A 20,818-nucleotide genomic window follows, 5' to 3' on the forward strand; every position below is an offset into this window, starting at 1 on the left:
AGACCTGGTTCCCTCCCTAAGAAAGGCAGCCTGGAAGGAGGAGGAATAGGGATCTACGGAAGGTCTAGGGTAAGGACGTGGGCTGGTGTGCATTGCACTTCTTTTTTCAGTGCTTTTGTTGTTCCATCTTGTCTAAATTGGGGTCCTTGAGTCACAGTTCACACTGCGGGCCATGGAATCCATCTCAGTGCAGCCCTGCACCCCCTGTAAGACCAGCAAGGAGGGCCAGGGCTTTGTAATCTCACAAGCTCTCTGACATTCTGGAGAGGATTCCTGGGGCTGAGTCCAAACCTCCTGAAAACATACCCCCAAGGCATAAAGTGAATCAATGATACTTTATTTGATTTCAGTTTGTTTGGTGTGACTGGCTGGGTCTGTGTGTGTGTATGTGAGTGTTTACGTGTATAAATAATAATTTGAAAAACAGGAGTCTTCAGATTAAGCATGAAGCTCTAGCATGCATTCAAGCAGGTGAACTTTTCAACTATAATTTTAAGGAAAAAATCATCAATGGAAATTCTTGTTTCCAAGATAAATCAAAACCCGGTTTCTTTGTTCTCTGACAGGATCCCATTCCAGCCAAGGTCTACTGAGTTGGCACCTAGGCTCATGAGTCAGGCTGGTGGTCACCCTCCACTGTCAACACATACCTTCAGGCAAGAGGGGCCTTTATCTCCCCTGTCCATTTCTATCCTGGGGGAGAGGGAGATCGGACACGGGAAAGATACATCTGAACAGGTGGACAGAGACAGAGCAGGGGGGATTGAAAACTCCCAGCTGCTCACACCCTCCCCAAAGTGTGGGTTTTTCACAGCTGCATGTGGGTCATAAGGCACTGAGAGGCCACTCAAGGAACAGGACACAGACGTGAGATAATGAGCCCTGTTCCTCAGCCATAAGACTTGTTCCTTTCTTCCTAATATCCCCAGAGAACTAAGTAATGTCCCAAGAGAAGCCTGGGGACTGAGGTGGGATGGGTGTCTCTGGTGACATGAAAACCCCTTTCTCCACTCTATTTCCCTCCCCCTGATGCATCCCCTCCCCACACAGTCCCCAACTCCCCCCACCATGCACCCCAGTCTTAGGTTACAGGGCCTTAGCAGGCCGTGGGGCACCCCAATACATCATGAGATCCACCAGGAAGGTGGGCATGTAGCTCATGGGGAGGTAGAAGAGCTTGGCGTCCCAGCCAGGGGAGTATCGGGTGCGGGGGTGGCAGGCGGTCAGGGCATGCTCCATGCAGTCGGTCACCAAGGACAGATTCCCGGACCATGATGGCTTCAATAAATTAGACGTCTTCATGACTGTCCAGAAGGAGACACCATCCAAAATATTCTCATTTCCCAATGCTCCCACTTTCAGATCAACCTGACAGTTTCTAAAAATTCCTTTCTCTTCCAAAATCATACTCCAAATCAAATCCATGGATTTCATTGGAGTGTGTCCTAACACTTACCCCAGGATCTCTATCCACACTAAGCCCCCTCTGGATCTATTCCTGGGAATATGTCCACTACATAAACTGGAGGTCTTTGCAAACACTAGAAATTGAGGCACCTGAAAAAAGCTGGTTCTAACACCAGCTTACCATGATTCCACGGGTGTCTTCCCTCTCTGGTTTCAGTTTCCTTCCCAAATTAAGAGTTTCAGAAGAGAAACTGGTCCCCAGGTCTATCAAGTCTGAATCCTTTCCTTGGGTCACCAACTGACCACACGGGACCCTGGGGATGGAGGTCATGTCCCCGCTATGTGGGTGACTCAGAGCCTGGAGGATGGACCTGAGACTGGAGGAGGCGCTAATGATGGACCCAGGCTACCAGGCAAGGGTTTGCTTCTCTCCCCAAGGTCTCACTCACAGTTAGCCACGAACTTCTCTCCATAGAGTTCCTTGATCTCTGGGCTGGCCTGATCCCATGATGCCTGGAGGCTTCCATTAAACACCTCAGGGCTGGTCATATTGGTCATGAAGTAACCGGGCTCAATCATCATCACCTTCACTCCGAAGTAGGAGAGCTCCCTCCTGCAAGGGAGACAGGCAGAGGGGCAAGGACTTCAGAGGTCCTCTTGCGAAACAAAACACGAAAGAACAGTAAGACACCAACATAGGATTGGGGTGGGATACGCTGGAATTTCTCAGAGGTTGTGAGGTACAGAAGCCAGGGGGAGAAAACTCAGGATGATGGTATTGCTTCTGTATAGAGTGTGAATATTTTTCCAATTAGTTTACATACCTGTGCTTACCAGCTCTAAATCCTACCAGCTGTGCTACAAGGCATCACTTAAATGTTATCTCCTCCTATTCCTCTCACCTCCAATCAATCACCACACTTTGCACGTTTTATCTTTCCCATACTCCCCAGTCCCCTCTCTCCCCTCTCCTGCCCTGCTAACCCCCTGGCCGCCTGCCCTCTAGGGAGCATCTCTCTGCCCGCGGTATCAGATCCCCCACATCAAAGCCACCCTCTCCCTGCAGCCCGTGGAGTGTCCACACTGATTTGATTAAGTAGCTCCCTGGACAAATGGCTTCATGGGGTACACTCCCCACAGGGCTCCCAGAACCTAAGTACTGCAGCAGTTGAGCACATGGAAGGGCTGCACAGCCAAATAATATCAGTTCCAATTCTGCCTCCGACACTTGGTGACTGTGGACCCTCACGCAAGGCAGGAATATGTTGAATCAAACTCCTTAGGCCTTGCACCCACTTGGACACCCAAAAGATAAAAGGGTGCTTCCCAGTGAAAAACCTACACAGAGCAGGAGAGAGGGATCTAGAAGGAAGGGCCATTAGGTCTCTAAAGAAAGAAAACCCCTGTAGAAGGCCCCCCAGAAACATAGAAGCAGGAGGACAGAGGAAGGGCCTCCATTCCAGGCCATTACCTGAGGGAGTCTGAGAAAGCCTCCACGCCATACTTGGACATGCAGTAACCTCCACCAAAGAGGGACACACGGCCCATGACACTGGAGACGTTGACCACACGGCCCCTCGCCTTCCGCACTAGGGGCAGCAGACTCAGGGTCACCTCAATCATCCCCAACAGGTTCACGTCGAGCATCTTTACGAAGTCTTGTTTGGTCAGCCACTCATTGGGTGCCATGGGCGTACAAATGCCGGCATTATTCACCAGGCCCCAGAGTCCTGGGAACAGTGAGGGCGAGAGGGCAACACCATGCTGGGCCCGTGAGTGAGGACCCAGCGGTGGTTCCAAGTCACCTTCCACCCAGTGAGGACTTTAGGAGAGAGGCCGCAGGGGGAACGGCTGGAACAGAGACCAACATGCTGCCTGCGGGTCTGGGGAGACCAGACCCTGTAAGTGGTTGGAGGACAGAAGGTGCGCCGCCCTCCTGACTCAGTCTTCACGCCCAGCCCACTGCCTGGTGACAAGGGGCAAGCACCCCAGATTGGATGAAGGCAGGGACTGAGGTTGAAGAAATCTAGTGGGTCCATAGTCTGGAACTCGGAGGCTGAAGTTTTGGGTTTTCACAGTCCATGTTGTCCTTGTAGACATTATCAATATTCACCTACATTTTCAGATTTTCTGATAGCTGCAGGACTGAGTGCTCAACAACCAGTATGAGGGAAAGAGAGGGAAATATAGAGAGACAATGAGGAAGGGAGGGGAAGAGAGGAACAAAAGAGACAGTAGATAAAAGGCAAAAAAAGATGAGTAATATCTGGGTGGATATTGGCTGGGTAAAACAGACCTGAAATCCCAGGTTTGGGAGAACATGTTGACAGGCCTGGTATTGACCTCTAGGGCCTGGCCTTAAAACACCCGCATCAATACTGAGCAATGTTCCTGCAGGAATCTGGGGAATTCCATGGGGGGTAGGCTTTCAGGAGGAGGCAAGGCTGCCTCTGTTTACCCATCACCCTCAGAGCACAGAGTTCACCCCCTACCCCAGAAAATTCCATCTTCTCCTCCCACCCACACAGGAGTCCACGCTAGCCCCATCTCCTTGGTGCAGATTCACCTAACTTAATGGAGACCTCTCTGCAAGTATCAAAGACACAATCCCAAGGTTTTAAAGACTTGGTAACCATAGACCTCAGGGTGGCAGGAGCAGGCTATTGAGGGATGGGGTAGGGCTGCCAGAAGTATCCACACAGAGAGTTGAGTTCCTCCCCTACTCAGTAACACGTGTGCCTTGTAGGAAGAATATTTTCCAACCATTGTCATCAAAGGCACAATCAACATACATGGTTATAGCGTAGGGAACTGGGTAGAAAGAAGTTTGCCAAGATATCATTTATGTTGAATATGATGAATAAAAGGTAGGAAATAATTATGTATCATACCATGAGGTACTTTTTAGTAAGTAATGCTATTCTAAGGGGTAGTATATTCTCAATCATAATTTATTAATTTTTGGAAGAAATTTTTATTATGTTGTAAATCTGTACATCTTTCTTTAGTGGAAAGAAAGTGATACTAATATGTGCAAAATATAATATTATGTCAAAATATTATCAGTACTTATTTCTGGGTGGTGAGATTTTGAGAGTGTTTGGCTTTAATGCCTGCACTTTTCTGAGTTTCCACAATGATCATGTTTTAAATTATACTTGGATGAAAGAAATTCAAGTTCTCTCCTTCCCCTGCAAAACAAAGGCACAACTGTAGTAATTAAAAAAAAAAAAAAAAAGGAGAAGAAAAGAAGAAAAACAGAAAACAAAGAGAGAGAGAGAAAGTAACCCTTAAGTAGTTTTCTGACCTTCCTTAGACAAGTCCTGACAGCTCAATGTTGTCATCTGAAAATGGGTGACATTTAAACCCAAGTAGGACGACTACGGGTCACCAGCAAGAACATGATCAAGTGCTGAGAACACAGCCCAGCTCCAGCGCTGCCCCCCAGCCCCCCATGCAGCCTTCCAGCCAGAGCAACCGTCTCCACCCCTCCTCCAGAAAGTGCACCCCGATCACCCTGGTCACTCAGCATCAAGGAACCCAGACCTCCTGCTGAGGGAGGAGGGGACACCAGACAGGAAGTCTGCAAGGACACATTCTCATCAGGGAAAACTCGCCCCCAAACTGCAGAGCCTCAAGGTTGGGAGGTGGGTGTGGGATGGAAGAGGCTTGGCTGGTAAGCTGGGTGAGGTAAAGAATGCAGGGAGGACTTCAAGTCCTGGAAAACACCTTGGGAATCTCCCCAGGTAGCTGTCAAGGGGTCTCCCCTTCACAGAGAGAGAAGAAATAAACAGAAAAAAGAAATGTGGGTGGTACCTCTGTCCCCGACACGCTCCTTCACCCACTCAGTGGCCGCAGCAATGCTCTCAGTCTTGGTGACATCCAGGATCACTGTCTCCAGCCTGTCTGACGTCTGGTTCCTCAGCTGCTCGGCCCCCTGCTCTGTCAGACACGCAGCCAGCACCCTGAAGCCTCGCAGGTGCAGCTGCCTGGCCAGCAGGTTCCCGAAGCCCGAGTCACAGCCCGTGATGAAGACGAACTTGTCCTGGAGGTGGCTCACCACCTGCTTCTCCCGGTACCAGCGCAGGAGGTAGTACAGGCCCACGAGGACCGCCAGGCACAGCCACATGGCTTTGCAGGGGACAGACACAGACAGGCTGGGGTGAAACTCGAGTCAGGCTAGTGTTCAAACTGGAGGACTAAAGAACACACACGATGTTGGTTGGCCAACCAGCCTCCAGGCTCTCTGGCATGGAGTCCTCAAGATTTTCCTGTTCACCCTCTTTGGTGAGTATTATTGATTCTAACCCCAAACGCATGCTATTTGGTACTGTCACAGCATTTCTAATACATGTCATTGCATTTCCAACACAACTTCTTAAGAATGACAGTACTTCTCCCAACCACCTCTTCCTGGTCCTCCCACTCCTCCCTGTTTCCCTCTACCCACCTCTCCCCTCTCCACCCCACGCCCAAACGTTGTAACCCTTATATCCCAGGTTTCATGGTTCACAACTATCTTCTTCCCTTTTTCCTGCTCAGCCTGGGACCAGGGTCTCCCTTACCTACTGGAGATTCTTACAAGGGGAATACACGTGGAATCAAGACACAAGTGGCTTCAAAACCCAGCTCTGCTGCCAACCAGCTGTGTGACCTTGGGCAGCTGGCTTAGTCTCTGAGCCTGGTCTCCTCCTCTGGCTCAGCTCACAGAATTCACTCCTGAAAGACTAAGTCCCTCTCAGCCTCTCTAGGATTCGAAGGGGAAGGCAAACGAGAATAAGGTCTCTCCTGATGAAGTGGTTCTCTGGGCCAGAAAGGTGTTCAGGAGAACAGCGGGGGTGTCTGATCTCAGAGGCAAAGAGAGGGGACAAGAAGGGAATGGGGGCGACACACGCAATGGTGAGACGTCTCCCAGATGCTGGGCCAGTTGTTGGAAGGACTCACACAAAGCTGGTCTAACAGTTGTTCCCCTTTCACTCTGTGAAGATGCCCTGCCCACAGCCCTGGGTGCCCGGCTCCATTGCCCTCTGCCCCTCCTGTGCTGAGTGAGGCCCTGCCCTGCCTGGCACCACACCCTGAATCCAGACCATTCAGACACTGAGAAAAGACTGGCAGAAAAGACTGATTTGAACAGGGATCATGGGATGGGGTGTGCAAACCTCCCCCGATCAGGGAGTGCTGTAAAGCTCAATAATTGGAAAGAATCAGGTCAGTTGTATCAGGGTGATGATGGAGAAGAGGAGGGAGCTGCCCCCTCAGGAGACTAAAGAAAGGACCAGAGCCTGGACCCCAGAACAGCTGTGCATGCAGGGACTTTCACAGTGAGGTGGAGGATACATTCAGTAACGGGGGTGGACCCCTCAGGGGCACAGAGCTGGTGAGTGGGGCAGGGACAGAAGGAGCCTGGTTCACTGCGCTGGGCATCTCCTCACTGTCCACACTTACCACAGCTCCGACTGGTAAGTCAGGAAATACGAGAGGCACTGGGAGGGAAGGAGCGGCTTCCCCAAGCAAACAGAGGCTCAAATGCCCCTGGAACCCACCCCAGCAGCGAACAAAGACAGACAGGGGCACAGATTCAGCCTTTAGTGGGAACTGTCAAGTGCAGGGAGCTGACTGTAGTCCTGAAAGTGTTTGTCCCTCAGGTGGGAGTTGGCAGCAGTAATAGAAAGGCTGGTCCTGCAGAAACCAGCTTGTGCCTGCTTCCTGGGTGACCACCAGGACCCTCCTACAGGGGCTTCCCAAAGGGTGAGGACAAAGAAGGCAAGGATGAAGGATGGTGCCCTCGAAACTGTCAGGAAGCTGGGGTGACATGCAAATCCTAGGCAAACACAAACCCTGCTAAGGGAGAAGGTCGTGGTTTCTTTACTTGGAAGAAACAGGAGGGTTTTTTCCTCAGTGACCACGACTTCCTTCAACCATAAACTCCCAAGGGGCCATGCAGCAGACATGTTCCAGCCCTCATGCCATCTGCTTCCCTTTTGTGAATCCTGAAAGTAATATGATGGCTTGTGAGGGTCTCAGGAGCTTCAGACTACATTCCAGGTGGGAACAACCACAGGAAGGTCAGGAGGGAGCAGTAAGAGAAAGGAGCCTGGGGTGACACTCACTCACCTGGGAGCTGCGGGGGTCAGAAGAAGAAATCCTTCAGAGGCGACCCTGTCAGGGAGACTCACTGACAAAAATCTCTGCACCTTATGTCCTGGGAAGGGCAGTTGGGCCAGATTCCAGGACAACACCTGTGACCCTCATGTGAGCTGGAGCTGACGCACACACCCCCGGGCGTAGCCCAACAGCATCTCAGTGGGGACCACTGTCAAGCGTAAGGCCATCTCCCACCCACTCCCTCTTCTCCACACAGGACAAGTCCTCTGAACAGGGGGAGGTGTAGGTAACAACTGGGGGAGCTGGAAGGGGTGGAGAGTAAGGGCTAACTGTGCAAGCTTGCTTCCATCTCTACACATACGCAGTTCCACTGTCTGGAGTGGAGACCCAAAAAATGTAGAAACAGACCAGGGCCTTCAGGTGTTGAAGATCTGGTGCTCACAGGGGATGAGGGTTGCACAAAGGGCAACTATGCGACTCACAAAGGGCCAGGACAGCTGAGGGAAAGAGTGACAGCAGCTTCCTTGTGGCACTCCCCTGGATCCTCATGGCATGGGTTCCAGCCCCTGCAAAGGTCCATCAGACAAGACCTGGCTCCCTCTCCAAGGAAGGCAGCCTGGAAGGAGGAGAAATGGGGCTGTGCTGAGGGTCTAGGCTGAGGACGTGGGCTGGTGTGCATTGCACTTCTTTGTCAATGCATTTGTTGTTCCATCTTGTCTGAATTGGGGCCCTTGAGTCACAGTCCACACTGTGGGCCGTGGAACCCATCTCAGTGCAGCCCTTGCCTCCCCAGCCCCGTGTAGGACCAGCAAGGAGGGCCAGGGGTTTTAATCTCACAACTTCTCTGACATTCTGGAGAGGATTACTGGGGGTGAGTCCAAACCTCCTGAACACACAGCCCCAGGGCATAAAGTGAATCAATGATGCTTTATTTGATTTCAGTTGGTTTGGAATCTGGCTCTGTGTGTTTCTCTGTGTGTGTGTATAAATAAAAATATGAAAATCTGGGGTCTTCAGATCAAGTATGAAGCTCTAGCTTTGCATTTAAGAGGTAGACATGATCGACCTTGAGGGGCTGACATGACAGCCTTGAAGGACTCAGAGATCCTTGAGGAACCTCCTAGCCATCTTTGTCTCTTCAGCAGTCCCCTGTCTGACATCAAGCGCTCACTACAGGCTTGAGTTTCAGTGGCCCTGCAACTTTTGAACTCACTCTCTGCTCAAAAATAGTGATACTGTTCTATAACATAAAGTTCCCCTAAAGGCTCCATACCCTCGACTTTGAACAAAAGGAGAAAAATATTCAGGTTTTTTAGTTGACACTTGGAGAGGTCCCTCCCACTCCAATTTGTACTCAGCCCAGAAATCTGTATGACTTTGAACAGATGTCTTCTCCACTGAGTCCATACTCAGACCATCATGAGAAGAGTGGACACATAAAGAGTCGGGGTCTCAGGAAGCACTGGGACATCAAGGGAATTCCTGCCCTGCACACAGTAGGTGTTCAGTAAAGATTAACAGAAAACATAAGACTGGGGTCCAGAAGTGACTCCCATTCTCCTCTACTGGAGAGTTGGGGGAGGGGATCTGGACCAGGGGACCCGGGGGTTGGCAGTGGATGGATGGTGGTGACTCTAAGGGAGGGGACAGAGGGAGGACCACAGAGAGAGGTTTCTGGTGAGAGAGAGAGAGAGAGACTAGATGTCCCCAGGGAAGGGTCTGGGCCCCACCTGTCCCTTAGACACCTCTCCTTGTTTGTCCATCCTGTGTCTAATCCTGGGAACCCAGGTCACTTGATAAGCCCCAGAAAGACACATTAGCCCCTCACTTCTGTGGATGAAGGATGACCTCACTTCCCTCTTCAAATCCCTCCTCAGGTCACCCCACTCACCCCTTCTCCTCTGTGAGGTCACCTGACTCTTCCTCTCGTAGGCACACACCCACTGCTGCCCAAGGCATCGGTCCCAATCACTGGGCCTGCGTAAACTTTTCAACTTTTATTTTCAGGAAAATATAATCAATGGAAATGCATGGTTTCAAGACAAAACAAAAATTGGTTTCTGTGTCCTCTGTCAGGACCCCTACTGAGGACAGCCCTTTTCCAGCCAAGGTCTGCTGAGTTGGCACCTAGGCTGATGTGTCAGGCTGGTGGTCACCCTCCACACACACCCCTGTCTACAGGTATCTTCGCAGGGGAGGGACCTTTACCTCCCCCAGACCACTTTTATCCCGTGGGAGGGGGAGACTGGCCAGGGCCAAGGCACACCCAGAAGAGGTGGACAGGGGCAGAGGGTGGGGGGCCGAGACCCTGCCAGCTGCTCACACCCTCCCCAAAGTGTGGATTTTTCACAGCTGCATGTGGATCATGAGGCACTGAGAGGCCACTCAAGGAACAGGACACAGACGTGAGCTATCGACCCCTGTTCCTCAGCCACAAAACTTGCTCCTTTCTTCCTAATATCCCCAGAATCCTAAGTAATGTCCCAAGAGAAGCCTGAGGAGGAGATGGGGACTGAGGTGGGATGGGTGTCCCTGGTGACATGAGAACCTCTCTCTCTACTTTATTTCCCTCCCTCTGATGCATCCCCTCCCCACACAGTCCCCAACTCCCCCCTACCATGCACCCCAGTCTTTGGTTATAAAAAACAAGGAATGTCACTCATCATCCGGTTCTACAAGAATTAAGTCATTAGTCACTACATTGCTGACCTACAATATACCTTGAAAGGAATTCAGAACAAAGATCAGGATGAGGAACTCTGCTCTGGGAAAATAGCAAACAGGCCCTTAGATAGAAATATTTCTGGAGAAATTCTTTATTACCATGGAATCTTGCATTTTTCCATACTTAAGAAAGCACGAAAATCATTAACTGAGATATCTGTTCCTTGTGACTGGGAGTAACCTTCTACCTAGATGTATGCTTGATTGCACATACCCCTCAACCAAAATCACATAGTTGCTGGTTTCTCCTTCTGCCTCTTCGGGGCAGGTCCTCAGAGGTATCTGAGAGACTCTACCCTGGGCCATAGTACTCAGGAAGACACTAAATCAACTCAACTCACAGCTCTTACATTGTGGTTTTTTTTTTTCAAGTTGATGGTTTCAGGGCCTTAGCAGGCCTTGGGGATCTCCAGTAGATCATGGAATCAACCAGGAAGGTGGGCAAGTAGCTCATGGGGAGATAGATGACCATGCCATCACAACCAGGTGAGTATTGGATCTGGGGGTGGCAGGCATCAGGGCATGATCCATGCAGTCCCTCATGAGGAGATATTCTCAGATTATCTTGGCTTCAGTATTTCAATTGACTTCATGACTATCCAGAAGGAGACGCCATACAAATATATCCTCACTTCCCAATCCTCCCACTTTTAGATCAACTTCAGGAAAAAGTTTCTAAAAAATTCTTGGTCCCGCCAAATCATGTTAAAAATCATTCAAGCAGTGTGTCCCACCTCTTACCCCGGGGTCACACTCCACACTAAACCCCCTCTTGCTCTATTCCTGAGAATATGCGCACTGCATAAACTGAAGGTCTCTACAAACACTAGAAATATACGCACCTGAAAACCAACTTGCCATGAGTACGGCTATCTTCCATTTTTGGCTTCAGTTTTCTCTACAGATAACAAGAGGTTCCGATGAGACACTGGTCCCCAGGTCTACCAAGTCTGGATACTTTCCTTATGTTACAAGTTGACCACACGAGACCATGGGGATGGAGCTCATGTCCCCATTGTGTGGGTGAGTCAGAGCCCGGAGGATGGACCTGAGACTGGAGGAGGTGATAATCATGGACCCAGGCTTCCAGACAAGGGTTTGCTTTTCTCCCCAAGGTCCACAGCTCACTCAACTAAGGCCAGGAATGTCTCCCCATAGAGTACCTTGACCTCTGGGATGGCCTGATCCTATGCAGCCTGGAAATTTCAAGAAAGCACCTCAGTACTGGACATAGCCATCTTGACCAGGCTTGATCATAGTTATTTTCACCCCAAAGTAGAGAGCTCTCTCCTGCAAGGGAGACAGTGAGAGGGGCAAGGACTTCAGAGGTCTTGCAAAACAAAACACAGAAATGCACCAAAAAACAAAGTCACCAAATTAAACTGTGTTGGGTAACTGGAAACCTCTGGAAAGTTGTAAAGTATAGAAGCCAGGAGAAGAAATGTTATGATGATGGTATTACTTCTGTATAAAATTTGAATATATTTCCAAATATTTTACAAACTTATAATTCTTAGCACTAAATCCTACCACTTATGAGGCAAGGCACCACTTAAATGCTATCTCCTCTTCTTCCCCTCACCTCTAATCAAACACCAAACTAGGCACAATTTACCTTTCCCATACTCCTCAGTCCCTTCTCTCCCCTCTCCCACCCTGGTAACCCCCTGGCCATCGTTCCTCTAAGGAACATCACCTTGCCTGTGGACACAGCTCCACACGATTAAAAGCACCCTCTCCCTGCAGCCCGTGGAGTCTCTCCCACAGATATGATTAAGTAGCTCCCTGGATAAATGGCTTCATGGGGTACACTCCCCACAGGGCTCCCAGAATCTAAATACCACAGCAGTTGAACATATGGAAGGGCTGCACAGCCAAATAATATCAGTTCCAATTCTGCCTCCGACACTTGGTGACTGTGGACCCTCACGCAAGGCAGGAATATGTTGAATCAAACTCCTTAGGCCTCGCACCCACCTGGACACCCAAAAGACAAAAAGGTGCTTCCCAGTGAAAAACCTACACAGAGCAGGAGAGAGGGACCTGGAAGGAAGGGCCTCTAATTCTCTGGTGACAGGAAACCCCTGTAAAAGGCTTCCCCAGAGCACAGAAGCAGGAGGACAGAGGAAGTGCATCCCTCCCAGGCCAATAACTGAGGGGGTCTGAGAAGGCCTCAGCATTGTACTCGGACATGGAGAAACTCCCACCAAAGAGAGACACCCGGCCCAACGATGGAGACGTTGACCACACGGCCCCTCGCCTTCCGCACTAGGGGCAGCAGACTCAGAGCCACCTCGATCACCCCCAACAGGTTCACGTCCAGTATCTTCATGAAGTTCTGTTTGGTCAGCTACACACTGGGTGCAGTGGACATGGAGATGCTGGTGTTATTCACCGGGCCCCAGAGTCCTGGGAACTGTGAGGGCGAGAGGGCAACACCATGCTGGGCCCGTGAGTGAGGACCCAGCGGTGGTTCCAAGTCACCTTGCCCCCAGTGAGGACTTTAGGAGAGAGGCCGCAGGGGGAACGGCTGGAACAGAGACCAACATGCTGCCTGCGGGTCTGGGGAGACCAGACCCTGTAAGTGGTTGGAGGACAGAAGGTGCGCCGCCCTCCTGACTCAGTCTTCACGCCCAGCCCACTGCCTGGTGACAAGGGGCAAGCACCCCAGATTGGATGAAGGCAGGGACAGAGGCTGAGGAAATCTAGTGGGTCCATAATCTGGAACTCGGAGGGTGAAGTTTTGGGTTTTCACAGACCATGTTGTCCTTCCAGACATTATCAATATTCACCTACATTTTCAGATTTTCTGACAGCTAGGACTGAGTGACCAACAGCTAGTATGAGGGAAAGAGAGACACACAGATAGACCATGAGGAAGGGAGGGGAAGAGAGGATTAAAAGGGACAATGGATAAAAGACAAAAACAAAAAGATGAGTAATATCTGGGTGGAGATTGGCTGGGTAAAACAGACCTGAAATCCCAGGTTTGGGAGAACATGTTGACAGGCCTGGTATTGACCTCTAGGGCCTGGCCTTGAAATACCCGCATCAATACTGAGCAGTGTTCCTGCAGGAATCTGGGGAATTCCATGGGGGGTAGGCTTTCAGGGGGAGGCAGGGCTGCCTCTCTTAACCACCCTCCCCCAAATCGGAATTTACACTTTGTCCCAGAAAAATCCACCCTCTCCTCCCACCTAAGGAGGCTACTCTGGCCCTAAGCCCCTCTATTCACAGGTCACCCAGCTTCCTGGGAACCTCTCTGCAAGTCTCGGAGACATGTACCAAGAATTTAAAGACTTAACCAACTAACAGAACTCAGAGCAGAAAAGCAGGGTCAGGGGAGTTGGGTACAGGGTGTTGGAATTATTAATACACAGAGTTAGTCCCTCCCCTGCTCTGTACCAAGTCTGCCCTTGTAAGAATGTATATTCTCCCACCATATTTGACACCAAAGACCCAATCAACATACAGGGTTATATTATTGTACAACATGAGAAATGTAGCCAATATTTTGTAATAACTGTAAATGGAATGTAACCTTTAAAAATTGTAAAAAAAAAATTTTTTAAGGCAAAAACAAACAAACCAAAGAACCAAACAAACAAACAAAAAATATGCATGGTTACAGACTAGAAAATTTGGTAAATAAATTTTACCAAGACGTCATTTACGTTCAACACAATGAATAAAATCTAGGAAACCATTACATATTATATCATGATGTACTGCTTTAGTAAGTAATGTTATTCTAAAGGATACAATATTCCATTATTAAAAATTATGTTTTTGAAATTTTTCTATTGTAAAATTTATTAACTTCTTTTAATGAGAAGAATTAAGATACCACTATATGCAAAATATAATACTATGTATGTCAAAATATTATCAGTACTTATCTCTGGGTGGTGAGATTTTGGGTGAGTTTGGTTTTCATCCCTGTACTTTTCCGTTTCCACAATGATCATGTTTTACATTTATACTAAGATAAAAGAAATTAATGTTCTTTCCCTCACCAATAAAAAAAGACAGAACTGTAGTAAACAAAAAACAAAAAAACAAAAACAAAAACAAAAAGAGAAAGTGACCCCATAGTAGTTTTCTGACCTTCCTTAGACAAGTCCTGACAGCTCAGTGTCGACATCTGAAAAATGCGTGACATTTAAACACAAGTCGGATGACTAGGGGTCACCAGCAAGAACATGATCAAGTGCTGAGAACTCAGCTCAGCTCCAGCGCTGCCCCTCAGCCCCCCATGCAGCCTTCCAGCCAGAGCGCCCATCTCCACCCCTCCTCCAGAATCTGCGCCCTGATCCCCCTGGTCACTCAGCATCAAGAAACCCAGACCTTTTGCTGAGGGAGGAGGGGACACCAGACAGGAAGTCTGCAAGGACACATTCTCATCAGGGAAAACTCTCCCCCAGGCTGCAGAGCCTCAAGGTTGGGAGGTGGGTGTGGGATGGAAGAGGCTTGGCTGGTAAGCTGGGTGAGGAGAAGAACACAGGGAGGACTTCAAGTCCTGGAAAACACCTTGGGAATCTCCCCCAGGTAGCTGTCAAGGGGTCTCCACTTCACAGAGAGGAATTAGACTTGAGAAATGTGGGTGGTACCTCTGTCCCCGACACGCTCCTTCACCCACTCAGTGGCCGCAGCAATGCTCTCAGTCTTGGTGACATCCAGGATCACCGTCTCCAGCCTGTCTGACGTCTGGCCCTTCAGCTGCTGGGCCCCCTGCTCCGTCAGACATGCAGCCAGAACCCTCAAGCCTCGCAGGTGCAGCTGCCTGGCCAGCAGGTTCCCGAAGCCCGAGTCACAGCCCGTGATGAAGACGAACTTGTCCTGGAGGTGGCTCACCACCTGCTTCTCCCGGTGCCAGCGCAGGAGGTAGTACAGGCCCACGAGGACCGCCAGGCACAGCCACATGGCTTTGCAGGGGACAGACACAGACAGGCTGGGGTGAAACTCGAGTCAGGCTAGTGTTCAAACTGGAGGACTAAAGAACACACACGATGTTGGTTGGCCAACCAGCCTCCAGGCTCTCTGGCATGGAGTCCTCAAGATTTTCCTGTTCACCCTCTTTGGTGAGTATTATTGATTCTAACCCCAAATGCATGCTATTTGGTACTGTCACAGCATTTCTAATACATGTCATTGCATTTCCAACACAACTTCTTAAGAATGACAGTACTTCTCCCAACCACCTCTTCCTGGTCCTCCCACTCCTCCCTGTTTCCCTCTACCCACCTCTGCCCTCTCCACCCCACGCCCAAACGTTGTAACCCTTATATCCCAGGTTTCATGGTTCACAACTATCTTCCTCCCTTTTTCCTGCTCAGCCTGGGACCAGGGTCTCCCTTACCTACTGGAGATTCTTACAAGGGGAATACACGTGGAATCAAGACACAAGTGGCTTCAAAACCCAGCTCTGCTGCCAACCAGCTGTGTGACCTTGGGCAGCTGGCTTAGTCTCTGAGCCTGGTCTCTTCCTCTGGCTCAGCTCACAGAATTCACTCCTGAAAGACTAAGTCCCTCTCAGCCTCTCTAGGATTCGAAGGGGAAGGCAAACGAGAATAAGGTCTCTCCTGATGAAGTGGTTCTCTGGGCCAGAAAGGTGTTCAGGAGAACAGCGGGGGTGTCTGATCTCAGAGGCAAAGAGAGGGGACAAGAAGGGAATGGGGGCAACACACGCAATGGTGAGACGTCTCCCAGATGCTGGGCCAGTTGTTGGAAGGACTCACACAAAGCTGGTCTAACAGTTGTTCCCCTTTCACTCTGTGAAGATGCCCTGCCCACAGCCCTGGGTGCCCGGCTCCATTGCCCTCTGCCCCTCCTGTGCTGAGTGAGGCCCTGCCCTGCCTGGCACCACACCCTGAATCCAGACCATTCAGACACTGAGAAAAGACTGGCAGAAAAGACTGATTTGAACAGGGATCATGGGATGGGGTGTGCAAACCTCCCCCGATCAGGGAGTGCTGTAAAGCTCAATAATTGGAAAGAATCAGGTCAGTTGTATAAGGGTGATGATGGAGAAGAGGAGGGAGCTGCCCCCTCAGGAGACTAAAGAAAGGACCAGAGACTGGACCCAGAACAGTTGTGCATGGCGGGGCTTTCATGGTGTGGTGGTGGATACCATTCGTTAAAGGGGGTAGAATTATGATGAGTGGGGTGCCTCCCCACTGGCACCCCTGTGGCCTCTGATGGATTGGGCTCCAGTCCCCGCTCAAGTCACCAACTGGACCTGCCTCGCCCCCCAGGAGAAAAAAACTGGGACGGGGGTGAGGCATGCTGAGGCTCTGAGGGACTTTGAGGAGGAGGACCTCTTTGTCAGTGTGGTTCTCCCTCCACTGTGACCGGCTCCTGAAGGGAGCTACAGGAAGCATCGGTGGTTTGTGTCCTTCAGGATGTGCTAGCAGAAACCAGGGTCCTAATCAGTCCACTCTTCCCTGACTCTCTGGAGAGGACTCCCGGAGGTGGGCCCAAACCTCTTGAATACCTTTCCCCACGGGGCTACAGAATGGCTCAATAATCATTGTCTGGGGGGAAGAGAAATGGCACGATGTTGGTTGGCCAACCAGCCTCCATGATCTGTGGCGTGGAGTCCTCAAGATTTTCCTGTTCACCCTCTTTAGTGACTTCTGGATTTAGTGAAATCCAGAAGTTCCAGGTTAAGCCTGAAGCAATGGTTTCATGTTAATGAAGCCACACGGACTGTGCTGTGTGTGCTGAATTCTAGAGAATTGCTGCCTCAGATCCCCTGGAGGGCAAGGGCTGAGTCTCATCTTCTTGTATTTCCAGGACCTGGCAGTGCCTAGCATCTGACAGAGATGAATGAATGATCACCGCAACATCCTCTTCCACTCTCCTTTTCCCCTGCATTTCTTACCTTGTCTGACAAGATGAAATTCCCCGAAGCCTCCATCTCCCTCATCTTTATAATGGGGGAGGGGAATCCAGATGCCTTCAGTGAGTCCTCTCAACTCCAGCTCTCCAGGAGTCTAAGAATCCATATGTTGCCATCAAAATAGTGAAACTTTAGGAAGTTGGGGCCTCAGGAAGCACTAGAAAATTCAAGGGGAATTTCTGTCCAGCACACATTAGGTGCTCAAGATGAGTTAGTAGAAACAATAAATCTGGAATCAGAAAGGGACTGTTAGCACATCTACAGAGACCCAGGGAAGGTGCTTCGCATCAGGAGGTGGGGGAATCTGAGCAAGGAACAGAAGAAAGGGGAGGGGTGGAAAAGTGAAGGTGGGGGTGGGGGGGACGGAATACTGAGGCATTCCAAGAGGCTGCTGGGTGGGGCCGATTTTCCCTGGGGGGATGGTACCCAGGGCCCTTCCAGTCTCTCTCAGTCTCTCCAAGCTTCCTCTTCCTTAGACTAATGTGCACATCCCCACACACACTTTCCCAAGAGGGAAACCATGAGAGGAAACAGTTGTCCTTCATCTTGTGGAAGGATAAGGGCTGGGAGCAAAGGCAACTCATCTTCCCTTTCTCAAGCCCTTCCCTAGATCATCCCACACATCTCTCAGCCTCCATAAAGGGGGCTTCTCCCCCAACCAAGAAATATCCCAGAACTCCTAGGGCTGAGTCCCCTTCATGGAAGTGTAGGTCCTACCCCACTTTCTTATCCTAGCCCCTATCCATGAGAAGCTCTTCTAGGGTGGTCATTTTTAACCTTTTGGACATCATGGACCCCTTTTTTAAAAATAAATTTATTTATTTGTTTTTATTTTTGGCTGTGTTGGGTCTTCGTTGCTGCTCATGGGCTTTCTCTAGTTGAGGCAAGCGGGGGCTACTCTTCGTTGCGGTGCGCGGGCTTCTCATTGTCACGGCTTCTCTTGTTGCAGAGCATGGGCTCTAGAATGCAGGCTCAGTAGTTGTGGCGCACGGGCTTAGTTGCTCCGTGGCATGTGGAATCTTCCCGGGCCAGGGATCGAACCCATGTCCCCTGCATTGGCAAGTGGATTCTTAACCACTGCGCCACCAGGGAAGCCCCATCATGGACCCCTTTGAGCACCCAAGGAAAGCTCGAAGCCCCATAAAAATGACAACACAACAGGCAAGATTTTGTACATACATTTCGGTGAGTTCACAGACCACCTAAAGCCATTAGGTGCCAGCATCCAGGTCAAGAATCCCTGCAATAAGAGTTTACTGAACTACTAGCAGAGAGGTTCAGGCAAGTTGTTTAATCTCTCTGTGCCTCAGTTTCCTTGTCTACAATGGCACCCACACCTCATTGAGTTGTTGTGAGGATTAAATGAGGTGATATTTGGAAAGCGCGTTGCAATCATGCCTGGCAAATGTAACAATAATAGCTGTGAGCCGTCACTGTTACTCCATCTCTTCTGTGGTGATTCATAGCGGCATTTGGGGTTCTTGACCTTCTGTGTAAGAAACACAACGTCAGATACTAAATAAAAGAGGAAGCTGGTGTTGATCCAGTTCAGAGAGAAAAAAAAAAAAAAATGGTTAGTGTTGGTGGGACTAGGGAGACGATCTCAAGGTCAATTCCACAAAAAAGAGATTTCTCCCTCCTCATCTCCAAGAAGTGGAAAATGGGGCGTGTTTATGCCAAGCACTTTACATATACAATGTCATGTATCTCATACAGTAACCCCGCAAGGAAGCACCATTATCCTCATTTTACATATAAAGAAAGTGAGGCTCAGGAAGATAAAGTGACTTGCCCAAAGTCACACAGCTACTAAGTGGTGGGACAAGGTGTCAAAGCCAGGTCTGGTCCCCAAGCTAGTGTTCTCTCTACTGTCTCCGGGATGAGTGAGGGAGCAGGGAAGAGCCAAGCAGAGCAAGGATAGGGTCACTGGGCCACATCCATCTTTGGGGAGCCTGGGGAGCTCCCGATCTGGTGTCCCTGGGTAGACAAGGCTGCCTCCCTGGTGTGGGGCAAAGCCATGGCAGGAGGGCAGAGCAACTTCCGAGGTTGGACTTGCCTTCTTCACTCAGTGAGCTTCTGGAAGCTCAGGCTGGGGAAGGAAGTGCAATGGCTGCCAAACTCCTCAGCCTTGACCTGTCCACAATCCACCTGCCCTCGCACACAAAGTAGGGTCCTTTGCCACACAAGCCGGGCAAGTGGGGCAATTCCTGGAACAGCCCACCCCACCCCTTCCTCCAGGGTCCAGACACAAGCTCTTGGCCCTCTCAACCCTGGGAAGCTGCCTGCCTTTATCTGTGCCTTCCAATAACTCCTTCCTGGTACCTTCCTTCCTTTCTGATTGTGATTACAATGTCTTGTCTATATTTTGGGGGGGGGGAAATGGTGGGGGGAGGGAGAGGAAGGAAAAAGAGTAAATTTCCAGGAATTGTTTTGCTGCTGCTGCTCCCGTTGCTTGGAGCAAAGCTGTTTGCCCTCCTCCTCCTGCCCAGGCTGGCAAGGAGCCTGGGCTCCTGCCCCTCCCTCTTTCCCTTCCTTCCAGTCTCTCTTTCCAGCTGCCTCCCTCCTCCCTCCAAAGAAAAACACCCACATGAAAACTGCAGAGTTATCACTCATTCCTTCCTGAGGGAGCAGCTTTCCCTCTGTGCCTCTGCCAGAAGGAACCACCATCACTTTCTCTTGCTGCAAATACACATTGGGTGGTGGGGGCGGGTGGGGGGAGGGCTGGGGAGCAGGTGGAGGTAAGGCGGCAGGGGGTGACTTCTCCACGTGGGAGGGAAAAGGTCCTGGGTAGAAGATTCAGAGACCCAGGACTGAGCCACTAAAATGCGGTCTTGAGAGGAATGGAAATGACCATGGGTCAGAATGTGTGGTCCCTGTGGAGAGAATAGAAGCCAGAACTAGGGTTTTTCTGGAGGGTGCTTGGTCCAATAGAGCCTCCATCTGCATGGGTCAAAGGCATGGAGAAAGAAGTGAAAATTCTCAGAAGACTCCTTACTGAAAAGAGATAGCTGTAGGATAGAAACTGAGATCCTAAACAGAGAGAGTAGAACTGTCTGAAAAATCAAAGTAAACCACATTTTAGGGATTCCCTGGCGGTCCAGTGATTAGGACTCGGCGCTTTCACTGCTGGGGGCCTGGGTTCGATCCCTGGTCAGGCAACTAAGATCCCACAGGCCGCAAGTCCTGTCAAAACACACACACACACACACACACATACACAATTTTACATCGTCACAGCTCATCATGACAGATTTCTTGACCTAGGAGTGATCTTATGTGTGAGTGGAAGTGTGACATAATAAATATTTGGTCTCTGGACCCAGTTCCTCACACAGAGCTCCTAAAATCCTTGTAATTTCCTGAGTGATGCAAGTGATAGGAGCATCTTACACAGAATTCCTAAATCCCTTGGAAATTCCTGGGTGATAGGAATGTCTTTTGTTCTAATGAGATGACTCTTGGTGGGCTCCAGGATGGCTTCAGGATGGGGCTGGTCACCAGAAAGACCAAGCCTTGATTAGAAGCTTAGAAATTTCAGCCTCACTCCCACCATCCTCTGGAAAGAAGAGTGGGGTTGGAGATTAAATTAATAATTGATCATGCCTATGTGATGAAGCCTCCATTAAGATTCCTAAACTATGAGGTTCAGAGAACTTCTGGGTTGGTGAATGCATCCAAATG

General features: G+C 50.0%; 1 protein-coding gene and 1 pseudogene across 2 annotated transcripts; both read right to left on the reverse strand.

Annotated features, from left to right (window-relative positions):
* Positions 1-316: 316 nt before the first annotated feature.
* On the reverse strand, positions 317-14,964 carry LOC309609692 (retinol dehydrogenase 16-like). Its single transcript, XM_082351411.1, has 5 exons — positions 14,847-14,964; positions 5,224-5,606; positions 2,879-3,137; positions 1,857-2,020; positions 317-1,304 (listed from the first exon to the last, which is right to left on the reverse strand). The coding sequence occupies exons 2-5, from the start codon at positions 5,534-5,536 to the stop codon at positions 1,087-1,089; spliced, it is 954 nt and encodes a 317-aa protein (XP_082207537.1). The 5' UTR covers positions 5,537-5,606; positions 14,847-14,964; the 3' UTR covers positions 317-1,086.
* LOC309609693 (17-beta-hydroxysteroid dehydrogenase type 6 pseudogene) lies at positions 12,590-15,193 on the reverse strand (annotated as a pseudogene). Its single transcript has one exon. The product of its transcript is annotated as a 17-beta-hydroxysteroid dehydrogenase type 6 pseudogene (transcript).
* Positions 15,194-20,818: the final 5,625 nt, after the last annotated feature.

The sequence above is a fragment of the Balaenoptera borealis genome (assembly GCF_965194805.1).
Source record: "Balaenoptera borealis genome assembly, chromosome: 13".
NCBI classification, from domain to species: domain Eukaryota; kingdom Metazoa; phylum Chordata; class Mammalia; order Artiodactyla; family Balaenopteridae; genus Balaenoptera; species Balaenoptera borealis.